This window comes from Octopus bimaculoides, chromosome 22, assembly GCF_001194135.2.
Source record: "Octopus bimaculoides isolate UCB-OBI-ISO-001 chromosome 22, ASM119413v2, whole genome shotgun sequence".
NCBI lineage: Eukaryota > Metazoa > Mollusca > Cephalopoda > Octopoda > Octopodidae > Octopus > Octopus bimaculoides.
The window spans coordinates 17829788-17842005 of NC_069002.1; the positions used below are offsets into that span (position 1 = coordinate 17829788).

A 12218-nucleotide genomic window follows, 5' to 3' on the forward strand; every position below is an offset into this window, starting at 1 on the left:
CTGGTGAAAAGATCAGTGGGGGTGGGGATGAAATTTCCGAGGCTTCCACCTCACCCCACCCCACTTTTCGGACCCCAAAAGAGGTTTGCAGCATATTAAGAGGTCACAGGAATTCATTCAACGAAAAAAAAAAAAAAAATCCAATGATTTCGGGACGGAGGGGAGCTATTCCCTCCTCCTTTTTCCGAACAAAAATAAGGAATTTGCAGCATATTAGGAAGTCAGGGTACTTGATTCCACGATTTTTTTTTCTTAGTGAAAATCATGCGGGTGTTACTCGAAAAATTTATCAAAAAAAATATTAATAATCTGTTGTATAAAGGCGGCAAGCTGGTAGAATCCTTAGCTTGTCGGGCAAAACGTTTAGTAGCATTTCGTCTGTCTTTACGTTCTGAGCCGAGGTCAACTTTATCTTTCATCCTTTCGGGATCGATAAAATATACACCAGTTGAGCACTGGGGTCAATGTAATTGCTTTATCCAGCGCCCGAAATTGCTGGCCTGGTGCCAAAATTTGAAACCGATAATCTGGCGTATAATCCACAGGACACAACTCTTAAAAGTAGTATACCTGGGATTATCTCCCTTGAACTATTGCAATTACCATGTATGTATGCATGTTTGAAGTTGTAGACCATAGTTTTGCATCTAGGCGGTTGAAATTTTGCACAGGACCACATCTTTATAGAGTCAGGGCCACGCGATTGTCAGCGATACCTTTTAGAATATGATCCGACTTCAAAATGGCAACATTATATTGTTGGTATTTGTAATAACACATTGTCGAAACAATGAGCAATATTCCTAAGAACAGTTTTTTGTGTCGGGTCTGACAATGCCTCTGGCTCAAATATTCCAGTCTCTGTCGTCTACACATTTTTACTCTCAAACTAATACAACTGATCTCCAACATAGAGCTAAATTTCAAGTTAAAACAATTGAACTATTTAAATTGTATGCATTGATTTAAACCGCATGAACATTTATTTAAACCAAATGTATATCAAGATATAATTGCTTATACTTACACTTAGCGATAGTCACTTTCCCCACCACTTTCGATCGATCCAACACTGTTGAGATTGTATACACATATAGCTACTATGTGTACTTATACAACAGAGGCGCGTAGCTTAGTGCATTGCACTCACGATCATAAGATTATGGTTTCGATTTCTAGAACGGACGCTGCAGAATACAAAAATTAATAATCCTACCCATCCAAGGGTAGGGGCAGGATTTTAAATGCCACAGAATCTGGGAAACCATCCTTGTGAGCCTATGACTCGGGAAAGATCTTTAAACCTTTTTGTTTTAGTATACTCATATACATACGCTGTATACACATATATGTAGACTACATAAACCTTGTGCCAAAATTAGAAACCATTATATTTTTGTGCCAGTAAGGTGGCGAGCTGGCAGAAACGTTAATGCGTCGGAGAAAAATGCTTCGTGACATTTTTTCCCGGCTTCTTACGTCTTTGGGTTCACGTACCGCCGAGGTCAATTTTTCCTTTCATCTTTTCATGGTCAATGTAACTGGCAAATCATCTCCCTCTAAAATTGCTGTGCCATAATTTGGAACAATTCTTTTGTTACCAGTTGTAGTAACATTCATTTTAAGATACAATACACAGGTATTTTGTAAGCTTACGTTCAAATCTTCATATACATATAGGAAACTAGGTGCGGGTGACATACTAATGTGTTGAGCTAATTCAGTTATTTTTTAAATTTATTCCTAGTTATTTACTTAACTTTATTTCTCAGTCTCTTATGTACATGATGTTCAATCCAATCAACGTCCCTCAAAAGAAAATATTTCCGCGTAAGATCCAGTGTTAGTCTTAGTCTATTGCAGATCCATTCACATGTGCGCTGTATCACAGATATAACTGGCACTCCATTGATTACGACGACGAGTGTTCCAGTTGATCCAATCAACGGAACAGCTTGCATGTGAAATTAACGTGCAAGTGGCTGAGCACTGCACAGACTCGCGTACTCTTAATGTTTGTTCTCGTGGATATTCAGCGTGACACAGAATGTGACAAGGCTGGCCCTTTGGAATACAGGTAGTACTCATTTTTGCCAGCTGAGTGGGCTAGAACAAACCTGAAATAAAGTGTCTTGCTCAAGGACTTAATGCGCCGCCGGGAATCGAATTTGGAACCTATTTATCTAAACTAACACTGTTATCTACAAGACCGCTTAGTGATGAAGCCTGAAGACGGGGATTAATTGTTCACTAGGTTATAATCCTATTAACACTCTTCTTTCTGAGCTGAAAGAGAACCCTCAGCATCCGATTTGAATTTTGCTTTTGTTTACATCCAGTGCAGCAGCGATCCTGCAGATTTTTGATTAAAGGCAATTTTTTTCATGGTTAATGTATTTACGTTTGCATATTCCGATGTGTGTGTGTGTGTTATCCCTTTTAAAGTGGTAAACTGTGGTATTTGAACAAGATTAAGGCTGGTTATATTCTGCTAATCGGTTGGTTGGTCTAGTTATCAAATGGAATAGTTGATTATGTTGTTATAGCAACGCTGCCTGAAATAGGTTATTTGCCCTTGGAAAATTTCTCTAGCCGCTAGGTGTCGCAATAGTACTGTGGGAGGAAGGATGATGTAGGAGAAGAAATTCTGTTCGAGACGTTCCGTAAATGTGTGGCGCTATTTAATTAGTTAGTTTCTTCACTCTGATTCGATCGTCATTTGTCGTTCTGTTCGCTGTCGGTTTTCTGTTGACGTCAATGTTAGCAAGAGAAAGAAAAAAGAATCCCGAATAACAACAACCAAAATCAAACGTTTATATTATATTTCTTCCGATAACTTCCCGCATCTATCCTCAGTCCAGGCTTGTAATTCTCTCTTGTCCCCATTTCTCTATTTTGTTTCTATAAACATTCCCCACTGTCTATTTAACTTATTCCATTAGCTGCTCTGCTAATCGTGTGCATTTGTTTTCGCTGCCTTTCCATCATTCTTTGTTTTTGCTCTTTCTCTCTCTTTCGCATTACCACTTGCTCTTGTTTATTCTCCCTACCTCTGTCTTCCACGTTACCTTTTACTGAGACAATTTTATCTCCTCAATCTCCCTACCTCTCTGTCTTCCACACTACCTTTCTATCTTTATATCGTCCTCGTTATTCTTGTTATTACCTTTCTGTCTGTCTATCTTTCTCTATATATTTCTCCATACATCTGGTCTTCCTGTCTTATTCTTCTCCCTCCTTCTGTTTTTAACACAAATACACACTCTCATCTCTCACTAGTTTCGTGTCATCGTGGATTTACGTACGATATATGTCGTTGTCACTCATCAACTATTCTCACTTAAATACTTTATTCCAATAATATCAACCACCGATAAACCTTATCTCTATCCGGCTGTGAAACTTTTGGACCTATCTACACATACAATCAAAAACTCTCTCTCTTCCATCCCAACTCACAACACATACACATTTCCATACATATATACCATACGCTGACACACGCACACACTTTGCTTTTGAGAGGAGAAGATTTTCCCGGAGATTCTGAAACCGACGGCTCGGCGAAGACGCAAGGACGACCGCTATGTGAGTTGCAGGATGCCGAGTGGACGTCGAATTCTGTCCAGAGTACAGACTGCATCTTCGTCTGCTCACAAATGTTATTCTTCCAACAGGTAAACACTGACATCTTTTCCCACTTGCTTCTTTGCTTCCTCTCGCTCCACACACACTTGCAAGACTATATATATATATATATATATATATGATTCGTCAGACTCGATGACCAGCTGGCCATTGAGTTACCTATTACTGCTAATAATCTTTATAGGTGTGGTCACTCTCTGACCGACCATAATCAACATCCTTTTGCGTATTACTGCACGAAATTTTTAGAGTGTGTTTCTTTTCGGATTTATGAACTACTGACCGGAGTACCGAGTATATATGTGGTTGTTTAAAATTTCTCAATTACAAAAATGTAACCTACCTGAGATGGTGTAAAACTAACATGGTTTGTAATTAGGTACCCTTATATTTTGATCCTAACTATTAGCGGATAGACTTAGCTTTTAATTTTCTCAGAATCGGTAAGATGCCGATCGTGATTCCTGTTTGCCTTTATAAAAAAATGGGCATTGTGTCAAAGAAAGAAATAATTTTTATTCCTTTTATAATAGCCTTGAAAAAATACCTGGCATGAACATCATAGCTTCTCGTTTCTACTTCTTCCGTAAACCATAATTTGTATGCGTAAGAAATTGGTTCTATTTCTGTTGCTCTTGTAACTTAGAATCGTAATTATTCATGAGTCTCGGAGGATCTGGTTCCGTTATTTGTCTCTTCAAAGACCAAGTTTGTTTGTGGTGCTTCGAATGAGAAACATGAATAGAGTACCAGTAATATAAGCTATTTCAACTGTACATGATGTTCAACCCAAACAACTCTCAAAAGAAAATGCTTTTGCGTAAGATCCAGATCCACGGGGTACCATCTGCTCACCAGCGCCTCATCGTGTCCCAATACCTTAAAATACTATCAGATGAAGCAACTGAATAATTCATTGTAAAATTAGTTTAATCACTATTGTAGAAGTGGATGATTGACAGCAAACCATTCTAGTATCTAGTTGTGTTTTATTTTATCATTTTTTCTCTTAATAAAATTCTTTTCTATATTCTAAATGTTTAAACATTTAAAGGCGTTTGTGATGTCGTTTAAGTCCTCGGTCGGCCTTGATTGAGTAGACCTATGGTCAAAGGAACTCCAGTCTTGACCACTTAACCTTTTATTAAGACACGGTGTATCTGATTACATCATCCAACATCTCCTTTAAAAAATGTGATTAGAGGACGATTTGGCTTCTATTTTTAGCAGGCCGAGTGACTGCGAAGAGGCTTTCTCGTTGGCTCAGTCTTTGGCGTCCCTTCAAACACTCAGATGTAGCTGTTGTATAACCCAGATCAATTCTGACCCAGCAAACTTATGATAAAAGATACTCCAACCGTGACGGTCATATCTGTTTATGACTACACTGTCTTATATACCCCCCCCTTTTTTTTTTGAAAACTGTCGGACGTGATTTGTGGGAAATTTGACTGGTATTTCTTGCAGGTCGAACGACCGTATAGATGTTCCCCTGCTGGCTTGTTTTAATAATAGCTTGATGGTCTTACCGAGGGATGGTGGCAGTAGTCAATAAAAGATGGGAGGCATTATCGATTTCTTTCTTACACAGGCAGAAGGTATCAATTTAATGGGGGAGAGGAAATGAGATTGTGTGAAATCCAAACACTTCTCAGTGTGCATTCGCAATGTAACTTAAATGGGTGACGATAATTTTGCTCAACTGTGTAAACATCGCCTTAAAGTGGTGACTGTCGGAGAAGTGTTAACACACACAACTTCAGCATTCTGAATACACCAGAAGTGGAAACAGGCCTCTCGTTTTACGGTCCTCTATGTAGCTACTCAACCTGCTAGAAATAACAATAAAAATCTCTCTCAGCACCACCCTACCGTATTAAAAAAGGATTTCGTGGAGGTGGAAATTTTAGTTATTAAAGTGGTTTCGCAATTAGCCATCTAATTTACGGGGAAAATAATAAAAAATTAAAATATTAGATAACAATTATTAAAGCTCCCCCCCCCCTTGCGACTTTGTTTCCTCATAACTTCCAGAAAAATGGATTTTTTTTTAATGCAATTTTTTTCACGAATATGCTTCAGATGGTGCAGGTTCTGATTATATTGGAATTTGGGCAAGACTTCCGCCTGCAGCCTTTTAAAAAAGTTTTTCGACACAATTATGGAGCTGCAGTGGAGTTCATCTGAACCTGTTGATTTTGGCTAAAGGGGTTCATAGATGTATTATGTCTAAAAATAAGATAGGATGATCACATTCTGAATAAGTCCCCACCACTATCTAAAAAAATTTGAGATGTTTTTGCCTGCCCTCTTTTTTCTATTTATAAGAGAGAAACTAGAGTTTTAACTATATAATTCTTCTTTCTTTGCCATGGAGTTGGACAAGTTATAAAGCCATTTGATTGTATTACCTGTTTTGTTATATTTTTTTAAAATACATTCCCTTTGTTTTAATTAATTTTGAAATTCATAAAGAATTTAGTAAAATAACTCGTTAAACTGATGTTTGAAACACAAATTAATGAAATTTTGATGGACAGCTTTAATTTAGATTTAATTTAAAATAGGAAGTTAGTACTCTCAGAACCAGAAGCTGTCTCCCGTTCCAAGAAATACTGGACTAAACATTTTTGATAACGTAACACAAAATGAGTTGAGTTATGAATAAATATGTGTACAGGGTCATATCTATGTTTAAATTTAATCTCACTGTGAAATTAACCTTCATTACTAGACCACAGCACATTTTGGCAGTTTGAATTATGTATTGGACTGGTTAATTTTGTTGTTTTTAGGACTCAGTATCCACTCACATCTAACTACAAAGCTGCTAAGCCATTATAGCAGGAAGCTGTCTAATAATACTTAAACAAAACTGTTAAGTGCTGCAACTCCTAGTTTTATATCATGACCAAAACACTTGTGGATCTGACTTTTTCAGGTTTAATAGTTTTGCATCACCACATCACAAGACTTTTCACACAGAATTTTATTCACAAGTCTTTGGTCAGTTTATGTTAGAAGACACTTAATCAAGGTGCGCTACAGCGGTACATGATTATTTAACAGACTTCTTAACCACACGGTCTGTTTAATGTCAAAAACTTAGAGAACATTAAAGTTACAAATGTAATTTGTTAGTTTTTGGCACCCACTTGAAATTGTCTTAATTTTCAAGTCATTTTTTTTTATTATGTGTATTATTTTCTTAAACGTTCATTTATGATTCTAATATATTTCCTTTCATGGAACTCTAATATCCTCTGGGCCAGTGTTTCTTTCCAGTTTGCACGGCATTATGTGAATGAGAGACAGACCTGTTCTTGGCTAGCAAGGCACACTGGCATCATAATCTTCCATACCAGAAACTTTGTGTCACGCTGAATCTCCCCGAGGACTACATTAAGGATACATGTGTCTGTGGAGTGCTCAGCCACTTGCATGTTAATTTCATGAGCAGGCTGTTCCATAGATTAGATCAATTGGAATCCTCATCGTTGTAATGATGGAGTGCTAGAGAGAGAGATATCTAGGGCTGCATATGCTAATTCAATGAGTTGGTTGTCCACTTGATAAAAAAACTGAACATTTATATGTGAAACTCAATGGAAGAGTCCATCATGTATTTTATCAACTCTGGAAATTGGTTAAAAGTAAATACAACAGCAGGAGTATTTGAACTTTAAAAAAATGTCACAGCCATCTTGATGCTATCTAAAAATAAAAGTAATTTTAGAAATCTGAGGAGTTATATTGCTTAGCCCCAGTTCAACCCTGATCAAGCAGACACTTAAAAGCTTTGATCAAAGATTTTCCAGTTGTGAGCATTCTGCCTTCTTGTTTTCAGAACTTGTATGCCTAGAACTACAAATAGGATATCTAGAACAATTACCTCAGTACAGGTCCAATGCATTCAGAGGTTCAGCACATTGAGCAACTTCATACAGGCTCTTGCTTTGAATCACTCATGGGGAAATAGATCTGTCGTTAAAGGCATTCCAGTCATCGACATTCGGCCTTTTCCCCAGGAATAGTATATCTTGGACTACATTATCCAATGTGTACAGAGGTTTGGCAAGTTGAGCAACTACATAGAGGCCTCTGCTTTGATTCGTAGTTTTATTGTTTAGTTTTTAAGTCACTCCTGGTGAAGTAGATCTATGAACAAAGGCATCCCAGCTATGAATATCCTGCCAATTTTGCAGGCATAGTATATCTAGGATTATATGTATCAAATGTGTTCTTCCATTTTCATAATTTGAGGGAGATTTAGTTACTGCTTCCAGCAGTAATAACAGTCATATGGCTGATCATCATATATTTTTACTTTGTGTGCATTATTTTAGATACTCATGCTACTTGTCATATGCTGGGTAACTTTGGAAGCATATTTTTGTCACCATGGGTAATATCAGGAAATATGGCATGCATACATTAATAATTTAACTTTTATCAAAATTTCTTGGTTTTAATACAAACTAATGAAATGAATTCAAATTTTCAAATGAAAAATACTTATTACTGTGGAGTGGTATCCAGCCGTAAGAACCCTGCCAAAAACAAACCCAGTAGCCTGGGGTAGTCTTCTACCTGGCCGGCTCCTGTCAAACCACCCAACCCATGCCAGCATGGAAGACGGATGTTAAACGATGATGATTTACTCTCTCTCTCTCCTCCTCTGTTTCTGTGATTCTCTTCCTGTGTGTGTAGAGCATTCTTTTCCACTTTACCTAGTACCAACCTCAGTATGTTCATACATCCTGCATCTTTTATGTTAACTCTCTCCATTTTTCTTTTTCTCTCACTCTATATGATTTAATGGGTGACTAGAGCAATCAACCAACATTTATATCTGCTATTATTATATAGAAATTTGTTCATCATCATCATCATCACCGTTTAATGTTCACCTTCCATGCTGGCATGGGTTGGATGGTTTGACAAGAGCTGGCAAGGTAGAAGACTGCACCTGATTTCAGTGTCTTATACTCCATTACTGATTTTTAATAGATACTGGGGGAAGGGTGCAATTGAAAACTTTTCATGCAATGTGTCTAGGGCAAGTGGACCTTGAAGATCCTATCTTGCCCTTTCTAGGCTGTATCAGGCAGAGCATTTGAATTTAGTACTTCAAATTAAGGGAACAATATTTGATTTACTGTTTTTCCTACTTGTTATTACCAGTAAGCTCTAATTCCCTGGTACAACACCTAGGTGGACTTAGATACAAGACTTACTAGACAATGTTGTATTTACTTCTATAGTTTTACTGTAACTTTATTACATTTTTCCTCTTCATATTTTCTGAACTCCTTTAGTCTTATGGGATATAAGACAAGCTCACTACTTCCATAAAATGCTCCTAGTACACTCTGTAGAATGGTTAGTGGATGAGTGTAGACAACATAGATTTGATAGGGCCTTTTAGTCTTGTTGAGGACATGACAACCTATCTAGTACTGGTGCCATGATAAAGTACACCCACTACACTCTAAAGACATATGAGTGAGATGTGGTCCTCCACTCCATCTGGGTGGGCAGTAACTTTGAATAAGAACTAACTCGGGCTATTTTACATCCACTTTTCATGCAAGTATACAACAACATGGATATAAAATAATAATGGTAATATCATTTGTGGTATTGGTCTCAATAGGAAATAGTGTCGTTATGTATGACAATTGTTTGAAGAACTTTTCAGCTGTTAGTCTCATGTGAAAAGATATTTAGCTCTATTTGGATAAAAATGTTAAAGTTGATTGTATTTACATTGCTAACTTAAAATTAAAAAAAAAAAGAATTGAAATTTAATTTCTGCAGCTAATAAAAGCAGATTACCCTGTTATTCATGTATTTTTTTTTTTCAGTTATTCAGAGGAGAGGGAGAATGTCATACCTTTGGTATCAATGGTAACTTTACCAAGGCATGGTTACCTGCCAGATATCCCCCGTGAAAACAACTTACTTTTTGAATTCCTCCTCTACATGCTTGGAGTACTCATTCTCTTCCTGCAGTATGTCAACCTTTATAAGACAGTCTGGTGGCTACCTCATTCACATGCAAACTATGCTCTGGTAATCTTTCTTTTCATTCTTTATTCAACTGTTCTTTTCTATTGTAAACAATAGGTTTCACCTTAATCTAATTGTAATATTTTGGAAAAAATCTTTATGCTACCGTTAACACACATAACTGTATATGCGTTGACTGCAGCATTGGTGACACCCCAAGCTAGGAAGTTCAGGAGTCTTGGAGAATATGGAGTAACCACTTAGTCACTACTGTCCCCAGGTCAGACCAACTCTAGTCCCAGGTGATAATACCTTTCAAGGGCTTCAGTTATGGCTCAAATAGCAGAACTACACAAGTATACAAGACCCCTTAGACATGGTTTGTGAGTATGTCCCAATGTTACACAAATCAATCCCCCTCACCAAGTGTTAAATAGGCTCTGTGTCTCAAGGTTACACATAGAAAAACAGGAAACTAAGAGAGTAAACTATAAAGAAATTGGTTGGAGGCAATGAGAAACCAGTGCTGCAGCTTTCCCCAAAAAACTCGGGGAATTTTCAGACTTTGGCATGGTGGTCTGCTTCCATTGATGCTTGTAGGCATGGCACACAAAGAAAGAAGAATGTTAAGATGGTCCATTATATAATATGATTACAGTGACCTGTGATTTTAGTATAGTAATTTCAAATCTTGAGCAGGAGTTTAGTTCTGATTGAGCAGAACTTACAATTAAAGGTTGTTCCAGCTCTGAACATCTTTATCTTACTCTATCTGTTGGTTTCAGTGATGATCATTCCAGTTGTTTGATCAATGGAACCACCTACTTATTTGATTATAATGTTAGTGGCTGAATATTCCACAGACCAATTTTCACATCTAACAGGTTTTCATATAATTTCACTGACAAAGCTATGGCAAAAATACTTGCTCAAAATGCCACACAAGTTTCATCGAACTCAGAATCTCGTGATTGCAAAGTGACCGCAGCCATGCCTGCATGCATATTTCAGATGCAATGTATGTAGAAGTTTATAATTTAATGTATTCTTCCCTTGTTATACAGTTTCATATCAGCCATGCTTGAGCAAACTGTGCAAAGGTCTACCAGCCAACACTATTCCTCTTTTTTTTTTATTCTGTTAGAGTGTATGTATGATTACATAATCCACTGTGTACTTCCATTTTAAGTTGGTCAGGTGTGATATGAAGAACATTTGGTTGCCATTTCCAAGTATATCAGACAACTGCATAAAGGCTTCCTCAACTAGCTTGTTCTCTTTTTTTTTTTTTAAGATAGTAGGGTGTGATTTGAAGGAAATTTGGTTGCTGTATCTAGTGAATCAAATGACTATTAAAATTAACTCATTGGTTCATGATAAAACTGATTAGACATTTCTCAAACATCCTTCCTATTATAGTTTTCCAAGCTATAACTGAAAAGTTTAAGACCTGGATGTCTATGGGAACTCTTTATGCTGATGAAATAGTCCTTATAACAGTCTGTGAAAGTCAAAGAAATTCCAGATATGGAAGCAAAACATAGAATTGAGACACTTCAGGGTAAATGTGGTGAAGGCCAAAGTTTACTAAATTTTAGAAAACAAGATTCTGCTGCCATCAGAGTAACAAGTATGTTCAATATGCAGAAAGGGAGTCAGTAAGACTTCGTGTTGTACACAGTGTGAACTATGGATGCACAAGAGGTGTACTGGGATCACTGGCAGGTTGATGATGAATAAAGCCTTTGTATATGGCAGATGTACAAAAGTAGTTTGCAGCCAGTTCAGTAGTGAAATGCCTTTTCAATTGTTTTGAAGGCTCCGTTGAAATAGTTGAGCTCTGGGGGAGTGACGCTGCTCTGAAAGGATAATAACCAGTATAAGAACAGTGGGAAAAAGTCCAGGGATCTATTTATTACCTCTGCTAGCTATGAGGAGGTGCTCTCTTTGTGTAAAGGATAGATTGTATGATGTTTGTATACAAAGTGCAATGTTGTGTGGTAATGAGACTTGCTCACTGAATGCACAGGATGTGAAAGTTGGAGAGAACTGAAGCAAGCACGAATGTATGATGTTGATATTTTTGTAATTGCTTAGTTATCTTACTGTGCTGTTGTTTAGCTGTAGGTCAGTCCTGACTAAATAGGCCTATGAAACATATGAAATGTAACTTTCAGTGCTGGCTCTCATTTCTATAGAAAATCTGTAGAGATGACTTTAAAAAGTGAAATAGCACAGTAAGATAACTAAGCAATTACAAAAATATCAACATCATACATTCGTGCTTGCTTCAGTTCTCTCCAACTTTCACATCCTGTGCATTCAGTGAGCAAGTCTCATTACCACACAACATCCTCATTTAGTGCAAGCGTACCATCATCCATGCGAACACATTTCTCTCCTACAACATCACTATTCTCTCTCCTACACTCATCTCTGCATCTCATCTAAATTGATTCGCTCCCTAATTAGTTGGGCTATGACCCTCTCTGTAACTTTCATAACCTGATCTAACAGCTTGATGCCTCTGTAATTATTTGTATCTAAAGCGTCACCTT

The 12218-nt window shown here is 37.2% G+C and overlaps 2 protein-coding genes across 3 annotated transcripts in view; one reads left to right on the top strand and one right to left on the bottom strand.

The window, feature by feature from the left end:
- Positions 1 to 1370, bottom strand: part of LOC106874287 (EF-hand calcium-binding domain-containing protein 6) — a 300872-nt gene extending 299502 nt beyond the window's left edge. The window contains exon 1 of the mRNA XM_052975711.1: positions 1028 to 1370. The gene's annotated coding sequence lies outside the window, so the exon portion shown is untranslated. The remainder of the gene's footprint in view (positions 1 to 1027) is intronic.
- Positions 1371 to 2587: 1217 nt separating this feature from the next.
- Positions 2588 to 12218, top strand: part of LOC106868002 (transmembrane protein 39A-A) — a 55029-nt gene continuing 45398 nt past the window's right edge. The window contains exons 1-2 of one of the 2 annotated variants that reach the window (XM_052975712.1): positions 2588 to 3677; positions 9516 to 9723. In XM_052975712.1, the coding sequence (XP_052831672.1) occupies positions 3601 to 3677; positions 9516 to 9723 (285 nt within the window). In that variant the 5' untranslated portion in view covers positions 2588 to 3600. The remainder of the gene's footprint in view (positions 3678 to 9515; positions 9724 to 12218) is intronic. The other variant, XM_052975713.1, reaches the window with a different exon arrangement.